Source organism: Zootermopsis nevadensis, unplaced genomic scaffold (assembly GCF_977971745.1).
Source record: "Zootermopsis nevadensis isolate Lab colony 2312 unplaced genomic scaffold, Znev_1.0 Znev_ptg000021l, whole genome shotgun sequence".
Classification (NCBI taxonomy): Eukaryota; Metazoa; Arthropoda; class Insecta; order Blattodea; family Termopsidae; genus Zootermopsis; species Zootermopsis nevadensis.
The window spans coordinates 17,892,330-17,919,442 of NW_028259153.1; the positions used below are offsets into that span (position 1 = coordinate 17,892,330).

The 27,113-nt window shown below is 40.0% G+C and overlaps 1 protein-coding gene across 5 annotated transcripts in view; it reads right to left on the reverse strand.

The window, feature by feature from the left end:
- Positions 1-27,113, reverse strand: part of side-II (sidestep II transmembrane protein) — a 547,262-nt gene that overhangs the window by 30,127 nt on the left and 490,022 nt on the right. For all 5 annotated transcript variants that reach the window (XR_015536175.1, XM_087352840.1, XM_087352838.1 and 2 more), the window contains 5 exons: positions 26,949-27,094; positions 24,960-25,104; positions 20,519-20,649; positions 4,362-4,521; positions 848-1,147 (listed from right to left, as the gene is read on the reverse strand). Coding sequence is in view for 4 of the 5 variants with exons in the window: in XM_087352840.1 (XP_087208966.1) it covers positions 848-1,147; positions 4,362-4,521; positions 20,519-20,649; positions 24,960-25,104; positions 26,949-27,094 (882 nt within the window). In the remaining variant the exon portion in view is untranslated. The remainder of the gene's footprint in view (positions 1-847; positions 1,148-4,361; positions 4,522-20,518; positions 20,650-24,959; positions 25,105-26,948; positions 27,095-27,113) is intronic.

Consider the following 27,113-nt stretch of genomic DNA (forward strand, 5'->3'; position numbering starts at 1 on the left):
AGTCACAGCTGGTAAATATTCAGGGAGAAAAATAATTGTTTACTGTGAGAACCATTCGGTTACATAAAAGTGTCGAGTTATTGAACATTCAAGAAACGTTCAAACTGCAACCGGTCTTTGAGTTAACACGTGCGTTATCGGTACATCTTACCATACCACTGACAGCGCAGTGAATACAATGATTACTATAAATTTCATACGAGTCCTAGAGTAACCACACAGTTGTCCAAATTTGACAGGAATCATTCCCAAACCGCCTAAAGGGGAAGATGAGACAGCGTCAGAATTGAAGCTCTATATATTCATCATATTACGAAAGAACCACATTTTAGAATCATAATTATAATATTGAAGCGTTACACTTCATTATAACAGGCCATAATCGCTTCTTTTCACATTTATTCTTATTCAGAATACATTGATTAAAAAAAACATGCTTATTTCTTACTTTACTTGGTTACTGAATCAGTGGCAATGACCTTGAATTTTAAACAAATCCCAACCAACCCAGTAATGCGAATTGACGGAATTAACATTTCAGATTCCCGGCGACGAGTATGGATGTGACGGCCTTCTTGGATGTTCCCCGACGTTTCAGGCGTGCTTGCTGCGTCCATCATCAGAACGATGATGATGAAGGCAGCGAGCACCTGTAAAACGTCGAGAAATTTCCACTATAATACACGGTGCGACATCCATGAAGGCAGTTATAATTTGCCCACCCTTAGACAGAGGTCAGTTTGCCTAAAAGTTAAAAAGAGCTTCAGTGCTGCCAACTCTCCGCATCCCCAATTTACAGAGACAAAATAGAAGCAGTGAACAGTGCCGCAGCGGGCAGACATTTTACCTGCAGCAACTACCTGAAAGACACAGGGCGAGATCTGGGGCCCTATTGCGTTCTGGGCCCAGCAAGACAGAGTGCCATAGTCCAGTTCCGACACCGGCGTGTACCTCAGGATACTCATAGTGCCGTTGCTAGTGGCGGCGAACCTCTCCGGAGAAACCTCGAGCGTCTCCCCCGAGTTGTTGAACTTCCACTTGAAGCTTCGGGCTGGAGGATCAGTTTCAACCTCGCATGCAATGTCCAGGCTTTCTGCTCTGGACGCTCCTACCACTAGAATGCGTTCCTGGCGGCAAGTAGGGGCGTCTGAAACACAGCAGCGGTGACGAAGCAGACGTCGTTTAGACTGGTTGGCGGTTACATACGAATGTGTAATCTCAGTACGTAAAACAGCGTTTGAGAACCACCGATACAGGACCAAACCCATTTTTAATTTATATAAAAGTTCGTTCTGGATCCTGCTCCTTATATATTAATATTTCCACACGTTTCCAGTGACAATCGCATAAATTTGATTGGGCAGTGGGGTTTAGTGAAATTACCCACCGTCATTTGGGAAATTTAAACCAGTCTTCAGTAATGACAATTGGTGTTGGTAATTACTGTTAGCAGTCCTTGTATAAAATCTGAAATTTTTAAGAAATTAATCTTAGATCACATATCCTCTACTTAAATTGAAAGAAACAAGGTGAACACTATAACATCTCTGTCATCAAAAGTGTTACAAGTGATGCGCATTGCTGGACTGTGGAGGAACAACTTTTCAGCTCCTGTAGACTCGTCCTGTAGACGCTAAGGGTAAGTCACAGGCTAAAAAGCAGTAGGTGAGTGAGCTAAAAGGGGGTGTCCGCAGACCAAACCCAACCAACTCCTTCCAGGATTATTCTCTGGCCACAACTAATTGCCTTCCATCGCCCTCAGTTCTGGTCGCTCTGCACGTAAACAAGAACAACTTGAAGTAGTTGTCCGAGTCGCGTGAGTGTAAACCAAGGGTTGACCACGGGGTTTCTACGTTGGAGGGAACTAATGCTCTTCGTGGCTTTGCAAGTTGTCCCACAGCTGTGCAGACGTGGCCATTAACGTAATCAGCTTACACGCCGCTCACTCTGATGTATTATTATAGATTCTGTCTCCGGAAGCTCTGATGAGACTCGCTGAGAATTGGTAACAGAGTAACGGAATGGAGACACAAAGTTGTCGAACCTTCAATTATTCTCGCCAGAAATCTGTCTCTGTCTGAGCGATTTCTGTGAATGGCTTTCAAGTTATAAAGCAACGTTTCCACTCTGCATTACAAGTCTCAGATAGATAACTCAACCAGTTAACTTGCTCGCATCTACCTCGACTTTGTTAATGTTACGGAATCTGACACATCTCCAACAGGAAATCGAAAGGAACGGCTTTAGACCGTCCTGTCCACACAAGTGCTTTATTCCAGAGCAAGTTTAGAAGTTGATTTTGAGGTTATTTAACAATTATGTTTCAGAGGCACGCGTTATTATAAAAGTAAAAAAAAATCAAAGAGTGTATTTTGAATGCTGAGGAAAACATTTGGAACTGAGAACTGGCATCACTATCTTGACGTGTAGTTTCTATTTATACAACGTGTCACACATATCTTGTCTATGTATCGTACAGGTTACGAGCCATAAAGAGCAAATATGGCTGACAAGAGAAGGCGCCATAACAGAGTTCCACTTGTCTGAGCGTCGTTACTGTTGTGAAGCAGCGTCCATGACGAAGTCATTGCGAATTCACAGCGCGCCTTTGCCCTGGTTCAGCGAGTCGCAATTTCAGCCCCGATGTCCGTTGCGCCGCACTGTATTGAGTTAGTTTGGGGGGTGGGGGGGTTGGAGGGTGGGGAATGACTCGCGTACTGTTATCCGGACAGAATTTGTTTTCACTGCCTCTGGCAAACTCGCAAAACAAAAATTCGTCTACCAGCCAGATCTGCAGGTAATTACAGATGTTTTGTACCTGTCTCGCGGTTCAGTGCTGTGTAACAACCAATAAAGCACTGAACAGTCCGATAAAAAAGTTCCGACAACTTCTGCCTACTAGGAAACTGGCGTATTATTTGGCTGTCTCCGTTTTATCTAACCTTTTACTTTTATTCAGATACAGACATTAGGTTTCTGAGATCCTAATTGAAAACAGACCACCAACGCTCGCTAATATCTGCTTCGACTCAGCTTTCATTATCAAAATTTACAATTATGCGCCACAAAGTATCTGCTTGTTACACATACATAAAAGCACACAAAGACCTACTTTCATATACAGATTCAAATAAACATACGTACCTACACATAAAATAGCTCACAGACAGACAGATACATATGGAAACACATACAGAGAGATACGTGGATGAATAGATAGATAAGTAGGTAGACAAGGAGATAGATGGACGGACGGATGGAGAGAGAGAGAGATATATAGGCAAACAAGGACATGCAGGACCAGATGTTTGTTTTTGTCAGTACGAAGAGGTGGAGATTTGCCGAGGCGAGTGGACCGAGGAACTAATGACCCAGTTCCTCGTCGATCACTGTCTCTCCGTTCTCCGGTGAGACAGATCGCCTGGTGGACTGACCGCACCCTGTTTTATTAACCTCCCTTCACAAGAAATTCCGTCTGTAACTGTCTTTGCTCCGATTTATGAATACTGGCCGAGTTTCGCGATAGTGGAGTCTACCCGCTCGCCACTGTGGCAGCAGAACGACTGCTTGTGGCGAAGAACTCACTCGACGTTGAAGTCGTCGCGTCATGCTGAATGCTGCCCTAAAACGATGCCCCTTACTAAAAATGTTCCCGCTGTCCGAACATCCGCATATTTGATACTATAAGCGCGTTAGAACTGATCCATAAACTATTTAATACTAAATATAGAAGAATGTGACAAAGCACTAGAAAGTTAGAAATATAGTTGACATTTCTATACTGCGCGTTCCCAGATGGGAATTTCTGTAGAGTAGATTCTCCCCTGAGAGAGACAGAATTTACCTTTTGCCACGCACAACCCAGTAGAGTTAAATTTTCCTTGCACAGTCTAACGTACTGACATATAAACGTTGTGTCTGCCATAAAGTCAGGTTATAATATCTGTTCCTTCATACAGATCGCGATTAGTAACATAATTATTTGTTTACATTCACCGAAGTAAAACTTCTAACTTAACTTCCTGTTAAACTTCTGATTTTATTGTATTAGTACACGAGGCATGTTGGCTGTATTTTTAATATGTTTTGGATTCCGTTAGAATAGGGTATGAATGATAGAAGAGGGTGTAAGAAAGAAGACAGAAGAAAGAGAAAATGGATTATATCCGTAACCCACAGACTTTCCACCCAAAGATCGGCTTCAGTGCTCGGTCAGTTAATGATTTACGAAACTGCATCAAAACAAGTTTCCTCGTTCTATGTTATTTCAGGTCTGAAAATTATTATCAACCACGGCAATTGCTACAACAAAGTACAAGCAGACAAACAGAGAGTAAGGCATTGTGGTGTTAATTACTTACATTTGACCCTGAAGGCGAGTTCGTTGCTGACCGTCTCGCCCTCTGGATTGGTGGCAACGCATACGTAATTGCCTGCACTTTGCCGGGTCACTTTCTGCAGCACGAGGGACTGGTTGCTGCGAATAATACGTGCGGACTGGTTGTGGCTGAGCAGCACACCCTGTAACAGTACGATTCGGAGACCTTCCTTAAGTCTCTGGTCACATGACCACTGACAATATCAAGTTACAAACTGACTTGTTATCAGATTTCTAGTTTTGCAGGAAACGAACTTATCTATGGTCAAGATGTGGCGAAACAGAATTACTGTCAATCCCCCTGTACATTGCCCGAAGGATTGGGAGAAACAGGTGAAGAGGGCTGATATGACTGACGGATCACGAAGAGGCAAACTCGATGAGACTGGAAATCAGAACCCCAGAGACAAGCAATAGAACGAATAAGAAAGGCAGGCTAATACTTAATGGCATAATAAGACAGTTGCTGAACACCGATTATAAAGCAAAATTTCAAGAATCAAATGCTCACTGCTGAAGACTTCATAAAAATCATTTGTTCCAAATGGCACATTGAAGATAAAAACAGGAAAATTAAAATGTTTTTTTCTTACACGCCCTCTCCATAACCAGCATAAGTCAAAGTAATCACTTTCCATACAGTGATCCGAACCCACGACCTGCCGAATTCAAAGCACGAGTGCTAACAACCGTTGACACCGGTAATTCGAAAGTTTTAATGGCGAGGGCTTGAACTGTGTAGCGTCCCGCAGCCTTGCGTGGGCTTCGGCGCAGACAGTGACAGACGGAGCCTGGCTTGTTTCAGGTCCAATTTACATCGCCTCGCTGTCGGGTTTACGTGCAGCGCTTCTGAAAGCCCTCAACAGTGGGCGAGATCTGCGGGCGCGTTCAGTAGCTTCGTGCGAGGAACACATTTAGCTCTTGCGTCTTAAAACTGATCAGAAATAAAACCACTCAAATACCACGTTATACAAAAGGAGAGAAACAATTTACAATGAGGCGATTCGGCACAGGATCATTCTTCTTTGTGATTTCCATTTGAATTTTACAGCCGTCATATCTGTTACAGAACAGAGCGAAAGACAGGAGAGAAATGGATAAAAATGAAGTAGGATTTGAGGTTTTCACAAAGATGGATATCTTCTGGGCTGTGCCACACTACACGGCGCTACAAACCCAGACGATAGTCAAAACAAAAATAATAATGTAAATGCGGCCGAACCCGGTATCTCCCGAATACAACGCAAGAACTACGACCATGGCACGATGACGTCACAAGTTTCATTCCCCGACAAGCCTTACTATCATCTGGGTGAGGAGAAAGTTCTAACAAGCGGGCCAGGTGAAGTTACGTCATCAGGAGTAAGTGTGTACCGCGTGAAGCTTTGACAAGGCTCATTACCAATAACGAGGCCTTGTAATAAAGCGGCACTTTGCGGTATATAACCTGTAAATAATTGAGATGTCGATATGTGTAGGGGGTGAAAGGGGTGACAGCTGGAATATAAGGGTGTGGGGGTGTGTTCGTGTTAACAACGAGTCGTAAACATACAGACTGAAGCAATAACAAGCTCCCACACCCTCGTGACTACCACAGGATTGTCTAAACTGAAGATCCCTGCAGCACTGTTTACGCGCGGACTGATTTAATATCTGCAAGGGTTAAACGGTCCCTTCGAGACAGTAAAGAAATACAGCCCCACAGTTAACATGTGTTAGGAGAGAGAAAACACGGGTTATGCTGCTTTAAAACGAGCATTTCCACATAGCAAATGACCACGTTAGGTTTGATTGAACTGGCGAAAGCAATCCGTGAACCGTTGCATTTTGCCTCGAATGCAGACGAAGATTTATGAGTAAACGTTGCTGGGAAGCTTAGGATAATTACATCGTCTACCTACACACAACCCACCTTTCAACAGATTGTATTTTCCAATGAAAGGATAAATTAATTGCGCAATAAATATGTGTAATCTTGAAGACAATGACTTCTACGATGTAGCGCCGTGTAGTCTGGTACAAGCTTACCGACGTTTCAGAGGTGACTGTTGTTTCCATACTCGCCCTGATGATGGAGTCACGTGAAATTTTGTACTGATATAGGTCATACACATAACTACAATTTTAAATTAATTTTTTAACGTTAGTAGTTACAAACCGGTATATGGTGCATAATTTTTAGGTGGTAGCTAGAAAATTTAACAAAATAGAAATTTGTACTAGTGGAAATTACATAGCCTCCAAAAGTGAATCATTAGACTGCATATGGTAATTACCATTTTATAATTCTCGCTAGACACAATGTAGATTAAAACATATAAAGGAAACTAGACATCATAGGTTTCCCAGAACGTATTGTAAAATTAACAGTACAGAGGTTTAGACCTATGTTTCATTTTATCTAATGGACATTCGATGGGATTTCTTGTACAAGAGATGGTTTCACATCAACCGGAACTAGATATAAAGTCAAAAGCCACGGAAATTCCATTCACAGAACCGGATTTTGATATGTGACGCAGGTGTCTGGAGGTCTTATAATGTGGGCCACAGAGTTCCGCCCAATGAAACTAGACCAGATGGGAAAAGAAACATCGGTAAAAGTACAAGACGGTGGAGTTACAAGTTACCTAAAAACTCTCTCCTCGGTTCTGATGGTAACGAGCTTAACTCATTTTCCAAGGCAGTGCATGATTTTACGAAGGCCAAACAGAGCAAACCGCTTTGAGTTCGAAAATACATTCAAGTCTAATCACCGTAATTAGATTCATCATGAACTTTATAATAAATAATATTTTACACGAGAAACTCGCTCAAAGGAGTACGTATCTTTAATGAACACAGTGCATTAACGACACCACACAGTCATTAATTTTATCTAAAAGTTTTACAAACTTTCAGAACCTACAGTGAAGTGCTAAAGTTGTAGGCTAATTTGAAATATACATTGTAAACGGCTTGGACATTAAACTCAGACTTTACGACTTAGACTTTTCTTGTTTCGCAATTCACTCAGGAAAGAATTAAACGAGAACTGTCTCCATACTTTTCTTCACTGTCCTACTGAGACACGAATATTACCTGCTACAATTCTATTTTGCTATGACTGGTTACGTATTAGTTTCCGTCTCGTTCAAATATTCTCTTAGCTAATACTAATACAAATAAAGACCTCACCTTAACCGTAAACAGCTAACTTAGAGTGCAAGGAATGATTCGGAGCGATTTCTCCAACGAGAAGCATAGAAAACTGGCAGTTTGACTAAACCGCCCCTGGAAATGAAAGGTCTGCGCGGCTATAATGTTGCTGTCACACAGTCAATTAAGGCCATTCACTCGCCCCAGGAACGTCATCTGATTCAAACAATGACCAAGTACAAAGGCGTTCTGGTCTGTCAGTCCCAGATCGACTGTCGCTCCGAATATTACGCAATTTGGTATTGATTCTTACAAACGACTCCCACGAATCTAATTATTATATCAAGGTACAGATCGAATTATGTTGTTAAGCTGTGAGGTTACGCTGTGGTGGATCAAACAAGTAATGTATAAACTTTTCGTTGATAAACCTCTTGGAGAAAAAGAAAGAAATAATTAAAAATAGTAGTCAAGAAGACATATAGTCACTGAGACGAAACAATTAGTAGCCTGTAGCGTATTAATAATAACAATGACATAATTAATTTAAATTATTTCATCAGGGCCAGGAATTCAGGCTTCTAATAACAGATTTCTCGTTCACAAGCATGAATCCTTCTAGTCTTAACTTCTTAGTTTGTGGATAACTTTAGTACCATTTATTAACAGCTGAAATCATTATTATTTTTTCAATACTATGTTCGTAAGGAAACAATAGCAAAAGATTGTTTCATCCAAGAAAAACCAACATGCAAACGATTAAGGATCGGTTGTAGAGTTCGTACAGGAAGTGAAAAAACTCTGATAGAAAGTTTAGTTTAGATACAAAACGTTCAATCGACAAATCTCGAAACTGCCAGTGTTGCAGCTCATTTCCTCAACTGCCTGACTCCATGGAACTTTTGTCAGTTCCATTCCGTACCTAATCGAATTGTAGATCTGTTTCTGACTACAACACAAACCCCGTCTACTCTACCCGGAGCTTAAACTTCTCCATATTTGTCGTAGAATGAACAAGCTCAACATTTCCACCATCTGGTGCCACATCACAAACTGTTCAGGTATAAAAATGGGGCTTTGCCACAAAGTTACGGATGACAGTACAGATGTTGTTAGCTGCAGCGCTAAACAGATCACAAACTGTTCGCCTTGTTCCTTGCTGCATTTATCGTCCCGGTATGAGTACAGCGATTAACACGTCAGAAAACAAATTCAAAGCCAACTATCTCAAGCACTTAAAATCGTACAGCAAGCTCTGTTCAAACGTATCATCAACTCGTGTGGCAAGTACATTGTCATGCCGCTACAAATTGGGGGAACATGAAAAGACGCGGTGTAGTATAGTACAGCTTCCTGTACATGGCCGTTGTCAAATGAATGGGTACAGGATTTGGATGAATCTATTTAAATAACATATAAAGCGCGAATGTGGATTAAGAACTGTAAATTAGTTATTTAATTGCAATGTTATAGATGTCCTTATATTTCTGCAGACAAAACGTAAAACCACCTCAACGACCACTTTTAACATATTTCTCATTACTCGCAATCAAGTGACAATGACTGAAACGTCGGACAGTACAAAAAGCTTATGCCTTAATTCTGTTGTGTCCATATTAACAACACTGGGCAGAAACAAACCCCACAAATTAGCGCGCTCTCGACGAAAGAGTTTACGTGAACCATTGAAATCACTAAAGTCATATAAATATTACTGAAATAATATTCTAACATAAATAATAAAAACAACGCTTCTAACATTACATAGATCAGGTCGATAACGCTGTTTAGGGGAAACAGTTGACATTTTCCTGAAAATCCCGACCCATGGCAGGGATTAGACCCTGGTCGTCCGGCCCTTAACCAGTCTCTGCACTGATTGGACTCATAAGTAAGAGACCATGAAATTGTTTATGTAATTTTCAATCGTTTGATACGAAACAAAATTGCATCATTTTTTGAGAAAAATTTGTTACGAGTTGTAAGTATGATGACGGACTAACCGAAGACTTGCTGTGTATCAGATTTAATTGAAATCGTCAGATGGCGCTGGCATTCAACTAGTGCACTCGCAAAGTCCACAGATGAACAAGATCTCTACTATATATTTATTTCATGTACATATAATAATAATAAACACACAAGAATTTCAACAAAATTCAATGAAATAAACGCGCAATTTCTACCAGACTGCAGTGTATGTATCAGCAAGCATTTAAGTATCTGCAGACTTAACAACACCTTTGCCTCAAGCCACTGTTATCTGAGATTCTCACTGGTCAAGGAAAAACACACCAACAACATAATTATCCATTACAGGCCTACAATGGCAAAATCCACGTATGTTATTTTATTGTTTCAAAAGTATGGCATTTAAACATTTTGAAACCAAGACATCCAAATTGTACAGATTTAACTATTAGACTGCTCATTTCAGAATCCGAGTGCTTAAGGTATTAAAATTGTTTATAATACGAAAAGCTTAAATATCAAAGATACAATGAAATAACAACACGATAATAAGAGTCTTTGTTTAGAAGAGCGGAAGGTTTAGAATAGAGAAAAGGTTATTGTTAGGTATACAGGCGTCTCCTTGGATGATTACAAACTAAACAAAAGCCTGTTTTTGCAAGCGACTGCTATTTTTCGAACAGTGGGCCTACTTAGATTATGAAAGTGTGAAATTCTGTCTACCCTCAAAACTACCACCCGTGGTTTATGTATAAACATTACAATAGATTACTGTATTAATGTTATCCCTTCTCCCCTACACTCCATATCCCCTCACCTGAACCCACAATAACAATGTGAGGTAACAATTAACCCTACAGAATAACAACACTCACACAAATACACATAACACCCCTACACAATTGTGTGTCTCAGTGCAAAATGGACTTCAGTCACGCTATTATGTACAGGTTACGAATAACAATAGACTATGGACAGTCTTCATTGTACAGGGCAGGTAGTGGGTAGATTAGTAACGGTAACGCTGTATGCAGGATGAACACAAATAACCTGAGAGGTTTAAAATAGCTAACAAAAACCAAACTGATACATAAATTAAATTAAAACAGCTGGAAGGACAATTTTTAACAGTTTGTAGCAAGCGGACGAAGTGACGTAACACCAGCGACGACCAATGGGAGCGCGACTCTTCTAAATTGGTGGCTTAACTGGGGAAGGAATTTTGTGTTCGAAATCCATTCCACAAAATCGACAGGGTTACATATTTTACGTGTGAAGTAAAACGCGTGATAGAAAATACCACGACATCTCTACCTCAATTTTTGTTCACTGTTCGCTCGTTTTATAAAGGACACGCAAGGTGACACGAAAATGGTAAAATAATAACAATTATTAAACATCACAAGTACGCCGACGTCACAAAAACGGAAATGACGCAATAGGAGCAAAGCGCCTTGCCAATTTCCGCTGCAGATTGGCAGGGAAGAGATAAAGAGAATCAGACTCACTGTACCGTAAACTCATTCCACAGTTTACATTCGTCTAACATTCAAAAATAATAAATACAAAAATAATAATAAAAATAAATATATAAACAAAACTTATTACGAATCACCACTGTTAATATTTGAGCGTGCTTTTAACATATTACAACTTTTAAACTTTGCTTTATTCTTAGACAAATAAACATTTTTATCACGAAATGACGCTGATGATATTCGACTGTGCTTGAAAAATGTTTTTGACATTTAAACGTTTACAATGCATCTTCTTGCATGTTCGTGTTTCAGACCAACTGTTGCGATTGGGTAGAAATGGTCTTACAACGGTCACCCCCCCCCCCCCCCCCCCCGCGGGAGACATGAACGACTATGGATCAGTGGTGGAATGAAGGACTCAGAAAAGAACTTGTCCCAGTGTCATTTTGTCGACCATAAATCCAGGACGGGCGAGAGTCCGGTCCTCCGTTATGAGATGCCAGCGACTAACCGCCTGAGCTACGGAATATCCTATTTCCTTTACTTTGAAGAGAGGTCGATACACGAGGGGGCAGAGCGGAAAGGAATAGTGTTGAAGTCTGAGAGCAGGGAAACCTATTAGTATGGCTTATAGGTCAGTCTGTTTAGGTCGATCAATTATCCTGTTCAGACGCAACCCGCCTGACGACTTGGTCCTACAAGGATAGACGGATTATGGAGCGAAATTGAAATCTTAGGAGGTGGCCATGTTGTGAGGTATGATGCTGCAGAAAGCCACTTAACTCTCTGCAGAGAACGCCATCTCAGACGGGAATTTCACTCCATTTTGTGAGGCTTACAAATACAACTGGTAGCTGATGTAACTTTATTTTGGCAAAGGTGTTTTAGATGTGGATGCGATACTGGAGGATTCGTAAACGTCTTCAGATTTATGAAATTACATATCTAATCCAATCCGTAACTAAGACCACTGCAGTATCCGTGACAATGGAAAAAATGTCTGATACTCCCTACTTCATTTTGCTTGTGCTCAAATACAAATATAAGTTGGTTGATGCTGTTTAGGAAACTAATCACTGATACTTAATTCAGTTCGGAAAGAAACAGCCAGAAGGTAATAAAGGTTTTTAAGGTAAATCCGCCATTAAACACCAATCTTAAGCCATTTCATCGAACCCACATCACGCAACATTTATGTGAGATCAATTTTAATAATATCATCTAATTAACATCTACGTCACACACTTAATGATGCCGACAAAAATGTTCTATAAATCACTCACTTTTCCCGCAGATGTTACATCTCAATCAATGATGCATTCTTGCGTCCATGCGCAAGGAAGGTTTTCAGAAAACGTCCAAAAACTCACGTATCTTCAAATAAGATTCGCTTACAAAAAATTGAGAGGAGCTGACGAAATTGATCCGTTGGCCGCTGAAGGCACATACTTTCTTTATGTGACGAGAGGGTTATAGCGAATTGTGATGAGAAAATTCCAACTACAGCTTTCACCGCCGAGCTACTTGTCAGAGGAAGATAGACCCGCTGAATGGATGCAGGGTTGCATCACTGAAGATATTCTAGGGGCCGCATCCTACCCGCAAAACGCAAACCTTAATCAACAAAACAGTTGTTCTCCGTGTCTTAAGCCTGCTTGATAGTTCTGACCTTTCTTTCTTCATTTATCTGTTACTTCCTTCGCTCCTTTTTATTTCTCCCTCCTTCCGTATATTCACTTCATATTTTTCCTCATCCTTTGTTACTTTCCAAAATTTTCTCTTTAATTCTCCATTCCTTCCTTTATTTTACTAGTTTCCTTCAGTCCTTTATTCCTCTTAATTCCCTCAATAGCTTATCGTCGTTTCTCTTTACTTTTCTTTCTAGTTCCCTGTTTTATTTGTCGCCATTTCCCACTTTCCAGACGAGTGGGCTGTTGTGAATTCCCTCACTTGAGCAGATTAATTTTCCAATTAGTTAAGAATTTACGTATGTAGTTATTTCAGTTGCTCGATCATACGGAAACACAGGCACATTCCTGGAAAGATACCACGTTTGCTGGCATTCCTGTATTTCTTCAAAGTGTCTGCGTCATTCTCTCCCCCCCCCCCCCTTTCACGACCGTCTTCTTGCTTGGCTCCATCCCTCTTCGCGTTGCCTCAATTCCTTCTGAGTTCTGCGCTACCTTTATCGCCCAAGCTTTTCAACTTGCCTTGAATTCCACACTCGTCCTGTCCTCTCTTTCTGAAATCTCCAGAGAGTTCACAATTACAGTATTCGGACACCAAATATGTTCTCTACGTACTCAGTGATGCGCACGTCCTTTCAACTACTCTTCCACAGTGTGATTCACAAACATGCATCAGACGTTTAGGTACATGCTTATTTTGAAAGTATGTAATCTAGTGGTTTTCCCCAGACCCTACTGGCAAATTCTAAGATAATACCCTCAAACAGCTACATAAGCCCTGCAGTCTGAAACAATGTCGTTAAATAACATAAATTTAAACCATTCGTCCAGATATAACCATTTGTACTTTAAACTTTACACATCCTCTTGCCTCAAACCATAAATTTATAAAAAGCAAAAATTATATCCAGGCCTAAATGATGATGATGATAATAAGTCTATGATGCAAGTTAACAAATTTCTTGGTCTCTGGCGAAGATGAGACAATTCTCATTTTCGCGAGAATCCCAATTTCGAAATAAAATTTTCATGTCAGTTGAATTTGAATTTCAAAACACATTGTTTTTTTACAGGGCACGTTAATGTAACGGGTCACCAATTTAAACACAGATGACGCTTATTTGTCAATAAATATAACCCTGACTACAGAGCGCACGCGCAGTATTAACGTATTTTTTATGACGACACTACAGACGCATTTTGAATATTTTACTAGATATCGGAAAACATTAACTGCATCATGACAACTAGCTACAGCAGCGCCAACAGCGAATGCGGATTGCATTTCCACCATCCATGACAAAGCCCTCGGATGAAGAAATCAAATTTTCATGTCTGATGTGTGGCTTATTTCCCCCCTTTCAAGATGACGGATTTTGTAACGCGATCTCCTTTAAAGAAACTTAAGCCGAGACACAACAGCACACAACACTGATTCCTTGGTTAAACATTAATCGGTAAATACAGAAAGCGAATTGTGTACTGGAGAATTACTAGCGTGTTATTAGGTGGTCGTGAGGTGCCCTGAAAAAGTGCTGGAGAAGTTCTGGAAAAGTCCGAGGTCAGTGCCGGAGAACTCCATTTTAGGATTTACGTAAAAATTTTAGTCATAGTGAAATGCTGGAGAATTCCTGGAGAAGTGCTGGGGAATTTTTGGAGAAGTCCTGGAAAGGTTCTGTGGAAGTATTTAGGCCGTGGGTTTGATCCTGTGTTGTCGGTTAGGTAGGATTAGTTGAAGTTAGATTGGAATAAGTTAATTTGGATTAGGTTGCATTGTTTTGGGTTAGCTATGGTTAGGTAAGGTTAGGTTAGGTTCGATAGGGTTGGGTTGTTTTATGACCGGTTGGATTGTGTACTGGCGTGTTATTAGGTGGTCGTGAGGTTCCATGAATAAGTGCTGAAGACCTGGAGAAATTCTGGAAAAGTGCCGGGGAAGTCCTTTTCACGATTTACGTAAATATTTTAGTCATAATGAAACGCTGTAGAATTCCTGGAGAAGTACTGGAGAATTTTTGGAAAATTTTTCGATAAGTCCTAGTGGCGGAGAAGTCCTTTTTAGGATTTACGTAAATATCATGAATAATGAGTTGGACATTATATGGAAGGGGCTGTCTTACTCAAGGGTACTATGCCGTTATGTGTAATTACGTCACAATACTAATTCATAATGATTCTTCCGCCTCGCTAAGTCTTCGTATTTTTCAAAGGATAGACCCAGGTTAGCTAAATTGCCTGGAAGATTGGTAACGATAATATAGCTTCAAAAGCTTTTTTAATTTGTCCGAAATATTCCGAAACAAATACTCTCGGGGGAGACTGATTGATTCTGCTACATACATAACTGACTGTTGATAAAATGGAGAGCTCCGACACGGCACATGGGATAAAACGGAATGTCGGAAATTCCATAGAGCATAGCTTACGATTAACTATTCTCAGACCGAGATTCGAAGGCCAGACACCACGAATACATAACCAGAAGCGCTGTTGCACGTGTTATGGTTCTTGCTATTGATATAAAACTTTGTCGGAAACTGGAGAACTCTTTATGCGCGGCACCTGAGACTCCGACTGATATATTTTTCATACCACAGTGAAGCCTGTAGTACGATGATGGATAGAGAGACTGGATGATGAGTGACGAGATCCTTCCATCCTGAATGAGGATCCGCATTGCTGCTGCCTCACAATGTGTCTTGATAAACCAATTGTTAATACAAGACACCGGATAACTGGGATAGAACTGGATCCACCGATTATGGCCGCTGACCTTGTAGGGAGTGTCCAGTATGCGGACCACTCAATGAAGGAAGGAAGGAGTTTCCGTCGGTCAGTACAGTCTGTGTCAGTGCAACAGTGTAGAAGCCTGATAATTGTTGTCTTGTGACTGTGCTGTGTTAACAAGATGCCACCCGTTCGTTGCAATCTCCTTTCTGGTCGTTGATAACGCCTCAGACAGACAGACCACCGACGTCTTAATCAAAGAAGGACGAAATTAAAGCCTGGCTATTGGAAATAAACATCCCATTTTGTGACAACGTGTTTAAAGCTCAACTGTACGATTTAATCAAATTAAATAAGTCAAAGCACAAATAATATGCGATTGATCAGATTTTAGCAGTCAAAGAACGTACTGTGCTGAGACTACCTTGCAATGAGTTAGATGAAGATGTGACAGGTTAGGGTAGGATAGGATAAGTTGGGTTAAGTAAGGTTGGGATATGCTAGGTTAAGTTTGTTGTGGGTTTTGTTAGGTTACGTAATGTTTTGAAACTTTTTGTGACGTTTTGACACTTATGACCACAATTGGTCACGCCCTTACAGTAGTCACGCTTTGTCACTCTTGGTCATGCCTTGTCACGCTTTGTAAATATTCGATACATTTCGACTCTTTAGGTCACATCTCGTCACTCAAATACACTACGTCACGCCTAGTCACGCTTGAGCACGCCTTGTCATGCTTTGTAAATATTCGTCACGTTTCGACACTTTTGGTCACATATCGTCACACAAATACAGTACGTCACGCTTTGTCGTGCTTGAGCACGCAAGGTCACGCTTAGACATACTTTTCAAATTTTCGTCTAATTTTAACAGTTATGTTGACCTCTCGTCACGCCTTTATACAAGGTCACGTCTAGTCAAGGCTGGTCACGCTTCGGCACGCGTGGTCACTATGTCACGATTCGGCACGCTTATGTTATGTTACGTAAGGGTCGGTTGATTTTTGCTACTTTGCAATGCGTTAGATGAAGTTACGACAAGTTAGGTTAGGTTGGGTTACGTTAGGTTAGGTTAGTTTGGGTTGGGTTAGGTTAGGTTTATTTAGTGGATTTTGTAAGGTTAGGTAAAGTTTTGAAAAAAATTGTAAGGTTTTGACACTCATGGCCACAATTCGTCACGCCCTTACAGTAGTCACGCGTAGTCATGCTTTGTCCCGCTTGGTTATGCTTTGTAAAAATTCGTAACGTTTCGACACTGCTGGTCACATCTCGTCACTCAAATACAGTACGTCACGCCTAGTCACGCTTGGGCACGCTTAGACAAACTTTTCAAATTTTCGTCTAATTTTAAGAAGTACGTATGTTGATCTCTTGTCACGTCTTTATAGAAGTTCACGCCTAGTCACGTCTGGTCACGTTTCGGCACGCTTATGTTATGTTACGTAAGGTTCGGTTAATATTTGCTACTTTGTAATGAGTTAGATGAAGTTACGACAGGTTAGGTTTGGTTAGGATCGGTTAGGTTAGGTTCAGGTTGGATTAGGTTAGGTTAGGTTATTTTGTTAGATTATTTAACGTTTTGAAAATATTCGTCACGTTTCGTCACTTATGACCACATCCCGTCACGACGTTACATTACGTCATGCGTAGTCAAGCTTTGTCACTCTTTTAAAATCTTGGTGATGTTTTAACACTTAAGGCGTCCCCTCGTCACGCTTTGGAATGACGTCACGCCTAGTCAAAACGCCAAAAACGTTGGAACGCAGTATACCTAACTTTCGTCTTTAAAGAGCGAGTCCATAGTCCGTGCACGGACATGTAACGGATATATGATGTGAAGCTTTCACGGCGACTTTCAATAATAAAGTCTTCTTGGGCTATCAGCCGTGTTAGTTGGATGACAGAGATGGTCCTCGAAACGTCGGCGATTAATTACCAACTAACACGGCTGATAGCCCGAGAAGGGCTTATTAGTAAAGGATAGTTTCAGAATATACACATCGTAAAAAAATACAAAATATCAATCAAATCAAACTGTAATAAAAATAATTTTGAAGTAGATAATATGGGCTGTAAATGTACGTAGATCGTGTGCAGAAACAAACATCTGAATAGGGGAATACACCATTTACAAGACCTAGACATAGATGGGAATATAGCCTTGTAATGTACGGCAAATTGCATTCAAAACACTCACGATGCGGACCAACGGGGAGTAATATGCCACGGCCATATATTACGTCACCACACCCTTTTCACTCTTCACACCACTTATTATTTAACATTCCATTCCACATAAACTTTGGGCCTGTTGTTAACATGGTCATATGCTAAGACATAAATCACTAAACTTTGTTATGATTCCTTGTCCATTTATTAATATTTTAAATGCGTTGGTTACATAGCGTAAAATGAAAAATAAAACAAGAATTCATAGTCTGAAGCGTTCATGTTAGCAGTAAGCCCGATTAACATCCCTGGTTTAGGATGTGGAAAGACGCGGGCGTGATTTGATTTCTGTTGCAAATTCATTATTTGTTTGCAAATCAGCAAGGTCAGTCAGACCAGATATAACAATTCTGCACCGGAAGTAACCACAAGACAATTTGGACTGCGACTGTTATGGATGGCGTCGAATGACACAAGAATGGCGAGACTGAAGGAAATTTGACGTAGTCCTGGAAAGACCGTGGAAAATAACGAAAATCATCCGTCAAGATGGACGGCATTCAAAGTGGATTCATACAAAACAAAAATCTACAGCAGACTTTTCGTTGTCTTGTTATCAAACGCCCCTGAAACGAGATACTTTGCACCATATGGGCCAGAAAACGGTGACACACGCTCAAGGCACTGAACTAATTCTCTAGCAGTTGTTTACTAAGCTAGTCACAACAAGGAAGCGAGCTAAAGCCCAGATGTCGATAGTTGTTCTGATCGGCCGGTGACGTTAACGGAAAGTACAAGTAGCCGTCCTGAGTGGGAGACGCTGTCAGACTGATGGATTGTTGGTTTAGCGCAGTATTGTGTTACGTCACCTCACCATGAGATGGCAGGGCTTACGTAACATGATCCAGTTCTGGGAAATTTGGATGTATTTATCCCTGAAAGAAAGTTATTTGTGGAGGTCACTCACTGAAAACGAGGTACAAGTCCCAAAATTCCAAGAAACAGAAAAAAATATTCGAGAAGTTCATAATTATTATTTATAAAAAAAAATATAAAAGTAGGAATCATACCACGGTTATTATGATTCAACATATACGTTTATATCCTGGCATCTGTGATATTCAAAACAGTCAGTGAAATGAAAGAAAAATATACTTGTGGAATAACAGCAACATCAGGAAATTATAGCAAAGATTCAACCCGCGGTCCGTGAGTTGGGCGTACATTTTATAACAACGTATTCCTCTATACAATAAAGCAACTGTAACGTAAATTAAAACATTTAATTTTAATTTGGTGTTTAATATATTTCCTACAGAAAATTATGGAATAATTTCCGTAACATAAGTTACCTGTAGTAATAGCACGTTTAATAAACTGCCATTAACATTTTAACAAATTGATTTCATTCATAATTAAGCGGTCCAGGGTTAATACTGTCACAGGAAACAAAAGGTTCATCACCCCCGACGTACGTAATAGAGCGTACCGTAGTTTGGATCTGATGAACAGCCGATCAGTTTACACACGCGTAATTATATCAGCATTTATTTTGAACATAAGCAAATTTTTAATAATCATGAGTTCATTTATTTCTTACACTGTTTGATTCGTTACACAAATAAATCTAAAATATATGAATGTATGCGTTTATTAACGCTTCCTATGAAATTTGTATCACATTTATCAACTATAACAAAGAATACTGACTCCAAACCCAACATCATCGTAATATAATTTTGATTTTCCCGGGAACTTTGGGATAAGATAAACACTACAAAATGTGTCAATTTTGATCTTCTGGGTTCTGATTCGGAGGAAAGAATCTCTCCCATCTTAGAGATATGTTCCTCCGAAACGTCGGTATTAAAGCAAAGAATACCACGGCGCCATAACCCCTATGATCACAGTAGACATATTCATCGCCATAAGAACCTCAAGATCTCAGTCAGTAAATCTGTCAGTTGCATTTTGAATTCAAAATGTCTTCCGTGAAAAATATACATTCATTTATATGACGTTATAAATACGAGTTTTTGTTATATCCTCTGTATATTCTGCATATGACACAAAACGAGAATCTTTAAAAAAAAAAACACGCTGTTCGTATAAATGCACTACGTCAAACGCTCTTAAAGCTGAATTTGCGATCTGCTCTCCGCACAGCGAGTCTGACCGCAGGGAATGGCAGGTACGAGTGGAATCTTTTTCATTATTAAATGAGACATGGGATTCGGTACCTATAAAACTTTAACGTTCTCCCGCTCAAGCTCGTCTGAGGGACGCGCTACGATCAATTATGAATCTCAAGGCGATTACGAGAATTCCGAATGTGTGACGCCCACTCAAATGACTGTGGGCCTAATTGTGGAGAATTTATTCACAGCAACCTCTAAAGTTCTTTGCCTAAGAATGATTTTTCTCAGTGCCGCACATACGGCAGTGTTTTCTCACGGTACGATGTAACATTTACCAAGCGCCGGGGAGGAGGCACTCGGAAAGTTCCCTGAATAAGAACAGGTGCTGTATATTCAAACGCGTGTCTGCACAGAACTTGGAATACAATTTGCAAGGATGATCACGAGGAGACGGCAAAGCCGCGAGTGCATGTGCTGCGTGTTGCATCAGATCAGGGAGACCGGATCAAATCTTCCGGGCGGCTGTCGCAGTTATCGGCTTACCTAAGGCTCTTCCTGAATTTGCCCTTAGCTTAATATTGTTAGATTTATTAAAGCAAGAAGGACAAGCCCTGAGGAACATAAAACCCCTAAACTGATGATCTGGTTAAAATTCGTAATTGCAGAAATTTTATTCGTGCGGTTGAGGGACGGTGAGACAACCCAGAAGACAGAAATCTTCATACTCATCGCTGTGAAAACCTCAAATCACACAAATATTAGTGAATGCAGAGCAAAATGGCAGCGGCTTTCGTCTGAGTGGCTAGAAGCAAGGAACTGAAGAGTTTCTACTCACGTTGTGGAGCCAGCTGAGTTTCCTCCAGGGCGGATTTGCCTTCACGTGGCACTCGAAGTAAACGTCATCGCCTTCCTTGATGTCGTCTGGGTTCAGAGTGCTTCCAAGCATAAGCGAGACGATAGGTGGAACTGGAGACAAAGAACAATGAACTGACCCGAAAGTCTTCCAGATAAATTACCGTTGTGTATATACCGAGTGTTCCAAAAATCTCAAGAGTCTAAAATATTTTTTCTTAAATTCACGAATTTATATATTAGTACATACCTTACTACCTGGTATGAGATAACTTAAATTCTAACGGACAAATCGTGACCTCATGCAGATTTTCAGTATTACGGAAACAACTCAACAGTTTATAGAATACTTTCCTCTTTAAAATATTAGCAATGCCGATGCATAATTCGGGAAGACCCTCATAGAACAATTTTGTAGGCACGTCTTCCTGAAGAGCGAGCCATCTTAACGTTATGCACCTACATTGTGACGTATCATCAAAGTGACAGACTTCCAAGTTTCCATCAGGTGTACATTCAACATAACTTCCGATGAAATACTTCTGCAGTTACAATATTAAAAGCCCTAAATTTTTCAGTGGATCTTCGACTTACAACTAAGAAACTCCACGGAACAATGTCCTTGAGAAGCCAATAGTACGTTCAGATAATGAATAAATTCCCAGTATTTTATGAAACCTGAAATTTCATTACCTTCTTCACAAAATCCCACCACCTGGAGCAGTTCAACCTAATTCATAACCCCAACCCATTTTCCGTAAGATCCTTTATTACTGACATTTTATTATGGTTTTAGAAGTGACTGTACTGTTCATTACAGAGTAAATGCGTACGAGAGCTTTGTGCCAGAAACAGCGAGACCACCTTCAGTATCTGCCTCATCGATCCCATTGTACAGCCAAATAAAACTGCACAGTCATTAGGCAAAAATGAAATATCCTTTTCCGTTCTCGAGTTTTACCCTCTATGGGCGACAACAGAACAGTACCATTGGTTGCGTATTTGGTGTGCCAATGAATTTCAGGCTGAGAGCCATTCCGTGTTACGAGATCGTATTTCATGGGGCGAATCACCAAGTACAGCAATATGTAGACGGACGTATCCTGTTCGAATTCTGACTATGGATTTCCCGTTTACCTAAGTCTATCCAAGCAAATTATATTTTACTAGATTTACAGGCAGAAAAGACTTTGCTTGAGGCATATTTAACGTGATCGACATTTCGGAAGTTAACTGTACTCCAATCTTTAGGATGAATATAATTTTAACGGAATTTATTAAACACTATTTCATATAAATAAATTTAATAAATACACGGACATTTTTTCCGGCATTACAGCGGATGGAGCGTGCAATTACACTTATGAAGCTTAACCTGGAAAGAAATACTTTAAGCTGCTTAAGAGAAAATTAATACCTAGCTCCTTCGCGCGGAGATTTTAGTAAAAATATTTTTTCTTACTATATTTCACAGTTACTCGTACACTCCCTTCGAAAAACTAAAAAAAATATTCACTTTTGCATACATTGTTAATATTGCGATGCGTGCTACATGTTTCGACTGTATCGTTAATTTTAATATCCGTAACAACTAATGCCACTTTCGGTCTAAATAAGTGTGGGAACTTTAAAGCCGTGCTCCACTTCTCTGACAGGTTTGCTATGCGTGTAATCTAAACGCAGATTCGCAGGCGTACCGTACAGCGTTAGGCCAATGAATACGACTCTGGAAGCAAATCTGACTTTTATCAGCCAGTTAACAGCTTCTGTGTAACACTGTAAGCCCAACGAGCAGCAAGTGGTTCGACTCCGCATTGCGTTGCCATTTGCATGACTCTTTTATGGGTCCACGTCATAGAACGAAAACAACTAGTCCTGAACCCATAAATGGACTAACAGCTTTCGCTCATAAAGGTCATCACATGTAAGGTCACTACTGCCAGGGCTTCCAAAATTTCCAAAGCACATTCCATATAATTTCTTTTTATATTTTCCGTTCCGTATTTTATTAAGATGTGTTTAACGACGCCATCAGTAGTTCAGATTATACGTAGCGTCGAATAATGAGATCGTTAATAAATAATGAATTTAAAAGTATACAGAAAAAAAGACTATCCTCGCCTAATTTAATGACGTATTAAAGTGATAACGAAGGAAGTAGACGTAACAGGGGTAGAGGAAGGTTCATAACAAGAAGCTCAGATACTGTACGTATTATCAGAGTAAACATACGATACGACGGGAGGTTAATGTAGTACACATGAGATGATAAATATATGGTAAATATTATTAAAAATAAAAATTCTAGGACAGAATGTATAACATAGAATACCGTGGCGTACATTAAAGGATAATATTAAAATGTATCTTAGAGCAATGACGTGTGAAGGTTCGCTCAGGACTGGAGCCAGTGGTTGTCTATTGTGGACAGAGAAACGGAATTTCAGGTTTCACAATTTGTCTAGTGGGTTTTTAAGGAGAACTGCAGTCAGTCGGATTACGACATAAGATACGGAAAAATTAAAATTCCCTCTACTTCCTCAGCCAAAGGCTAAAAGAAACGAAGAAGTAGCTGCTGGACCAAGCGAAAGGAATTAAAATGCGTAATCCTCTTTAATTACTGGTATTTGGTCCCTTATATCACTTATAATTGGCTGATGCGTTGAGAATCCAATTACAGACCACGCAGAGCCGTTTTATTCTATTTTCCTTGTATTTACAAGATACAGAACTACCAGAAGTAGCCAAGCAAAAAGTATTATAATTATTTTGTGCCCGAACCTACGAGGTTATTCTGTATTCCTCTTGAACAACTCCTTTCTAATGTTCTTTCTCCCTTCCCTCTCCACTCCAGACTCTTAAAGAGAACAAGATGTTTTTAAACTTACTGAAATAAGGAGTTTTCTGTAATACAAACGTTTTGTGCTTAAAGATAAAACTGTTATTTTCGAACTAATTTGTAGAATTCTGTTGTTTTACAATATCATTCTGGAATAAAACGAGCGTTCAGATGCATAAGTTGGGAGGCTTTCCGCACGAGTGCGCTGCTTGCAACAAAAAGATTTATGACTCGTATCTCGAAACAAATAACTCCGTATTAGACCCTATAACTTATCGTAGCAGGTGCCTCACTTCAAAACTTCTCAGACGAAATAAACCAAAAATATTTGCACAGAGTCCAACGTGTCTCGTTCGTACATGGGAAGGCCCCTGGATCGATTCTATGTTAGTCATTCTACGTAACTTAAGTTTTCGTTATAAACGTCAATGAAATGAAAATCTTTCTCCGATTAATATCACGACGCGTAGAAGACTGTAAGAAAACCTCTAAGCCTTCTTTACCTAGACACTAGTGGGAGGTCAAATGGCCAGCTTCACATTTTAAATCTATTATAAAAGAAAATATATTTGCTACATTCGTCTAATATTAAAGGGAACATTAAGTGAGGGGTGACGAGAAGTGAGGACCACGTAACACGCATGGGGAAAAAAAATTAGAGATTCGTACAACAATTTTCGCTGAAAAACCTAAAGAGAAATAAATGCTTAGACAGAAGACTAGAATATCTTTAAGAAATATGAATAATGTTGGCTCAGGATAGGGTCCCGTGGGGTTGATGAACTTTGAGATTTGATAAAAGCGCAAAATTCTATTCCCGCCTGAGCTATTATCAAACTTTCAATAAAATTAAAAATTAAAAAAAAGATAAAAAGTAGCCTACTATTGTTTTTATTCCGTATCTAATTTTTGACATTTTCCATGTCACATTTTTTACGACAGATGTAAATGATGTACTCCTTTCTTACGCATTAAATTATTACAGCCGAATAAATGATCGCGTGTTTTGGGCAGATCAAAACCGGAAACACTGTTTTCACTCAGAGTTACTAAACTTCGATACTTGTGGTGGACAAAAATGTAGAGCCCTAATGGGATTAGACTATACCATAAGTAACTGTGTACGTACAGAGAGAGACAAAGATATGTTTTCAAAAATAAACTCTCATCCGTGTTCAAACTAAAATACCATCTCAGACAGCAACACCTGTCTGCAGACTTTTAAAGCTGCTGTATCGACCGAATGAAGTATCACACACATAAAATAAACAGTTTACTTTGAATACTAGATTATTATATCCTGATTTAAAGCAGCGTCTCAGAGTTGACCAACAAACACTGAGGAAAACAACGTAACTCCTCTCAGTATAACCACTCGTATATGAACCAGACTTGGCAACCAATAGATCGCGACACTCATACAATAAACTAGCAGTGCATGAAGAATGGGCTAAATTTTTACTCGGAAGATACTAGGTGATTGATACAGCGGTTTTAAATAACCTAAGAATGAATAAAGACTGAGTCCCGCTCTGTACGTCCACAGATATGAACCATTAGTTAGGGTCGTGAAACAGCGACTTACAAACCACGTCAATCTTCCAGTTGGACTCCAGATATGCGCCTGTGATGTTGGGGTTCTCCGCCCGACAAGTGATCGACTTCCCATCATCGTCTGTTGTAGGCACGAAGGTCAGATCACTCACTGTCACATTTTCTCTTGTCTCCTCCTGGAAAAAAAAAACATCTATTGATATGTATGAAGATGGCCGTCGTACTCATCGTCCTGACGATGGAAGGCAGCAAGCATCTCTGAAACGTCGGTAAACTTCTACCAGACTAGATAGAGCTACAAGCCAGAAGACAGCCATCTTCGTACTCACTTCAAATCCGAATTAGGTTTTACGTTTTCAATGTAAGAAAACGTAAACATCGCGGAAATTTATTAATTAGAATATACCAGGATTCATTGCATAGCCATATCGTTTTTGGGAGCGTCCCAGAGGACAAAATAAAAATCAATTGGCAAAATCGAATGAATATAATCGTTGTCTTTAATTCGTCTTCAAACACAACTCCATCTTACGTGTGTGTGATTTTCTATATCAGCGAGTATCCGTATTATTTGATTCTACCTGGAAATTTACAGAGACTACTGTCCAGACGAATGTATCGAAAACACAAATATTTTACTTCCATCTGAACGATCAAATAAAGTTTTTAATATTGGCCTACGATAACTTGTTTGGAAATATCGACTACACTGTGGCTCGTACAAAACAAACAGAACAATAACATCAATACAAAGATACGAGCACTGACTGCGATTTTAATTTCAGTGCAGTGCGATTGGTTTCCTGAGATCTTTAAAACAAAGAATTTCCTGAAAGCATGGAACACGAAATACGCCGTGACCAATATAAAAATACGGGGAACGAAAAAGTAGAAGAATAGAGAAGTGAATGAGATAAAGAATAAATTAAGAACAGAAATTGAAAACGTTATTAGTCGACAGAGACAGACGAACAAATGAGGTATTGCAAGGGGAGATTCTTCATCAGAGTTTGTAATTGGAACCATACTGTTGAAAAATGACGTCATCTGAACTCATCTGGTGCCAGCTGTTACAGGACGCGGACTTGTATAGAACAGAAATCCACTCAAGAAGCCGCAGGACGCCACGCAAAGTAACGAACGAAGCCCTGAAAAAGAATCTTTCTTGAGACACTAATAACTACTCCGCTGGTCAAGAAACTCTTGTCGTTTAATGGAACCCGAAGGTATGCTGCAGCATTGATGGAAATTTTGCCTATTGAAGACATCCCGAGCCAATTTGATCCGATTCACATTTAAGAATTCTTTTTATAAACTCTTCAGATCTGATCTTAAATCTACGAAATTTACTCTTTCCTTCCGGTACTTAGGATACTTAGGCGACCATTCTTCAGTGCCTGAGCACTGCGGGTCCCAACTTTCGTTGGCTTTTATCTATTAGACAGTTGGTAGGACTCCTTGGACGAGGGATCAGCCCGTCGCAAGGCCTCTACCTGTACACAGGACAGCACACCACAGAAAAACGCACCAAAGATCTTATTAACGTTGATTTAGCTATTTAAAACCTAGTGGTACACATCTGTCCCTCCTCTTTGACAATATACAAGTCTGCACTATTTTACGTTTCGTAGAATTATCTGTGTAAACAGCGATTACTTCTTTAAACAGAGAAAACAAACTGATATTGGTAATAATGCCTTGGCTCTGTCTTCTTTAAATATCTCCGTGATATGTCGTCGCCTTTATAAACACACGAGTTGGTGTAAGCCAGCCGACGTACGAGAATGGAAGGAGCGATGTCGCACAAGACGTACCGTCCCCACTTCAACTTTCCATCTTCCCTTCACCTCTTATTATGACGCAGCTCAGACTCATATATATTTTGCATCCAGTACAATGGTTATTCGTCATGATTCAACATTCAGATTCTCGTTTGTGAGAAAACGGGAGAAGTTCTTGGACGTGACGTTGCCTTAAGGTAGGAGACATTTTGTATTTCATCAAGACAACAAGACCTTACCTTGACTCGACGCAGAGGTCTCTTGCCCTTGTACCACGTGATGATGGCAGGGGGCCTCGAGCCAGCTGACTCACACGATACTTCGTAGCGGCGGTCAGCGACCAAAGGCAGCTGTTTGGTCAGTATCCGTACTGTCAGAGGTCGTACTGCGTTAACAAAGGAGAC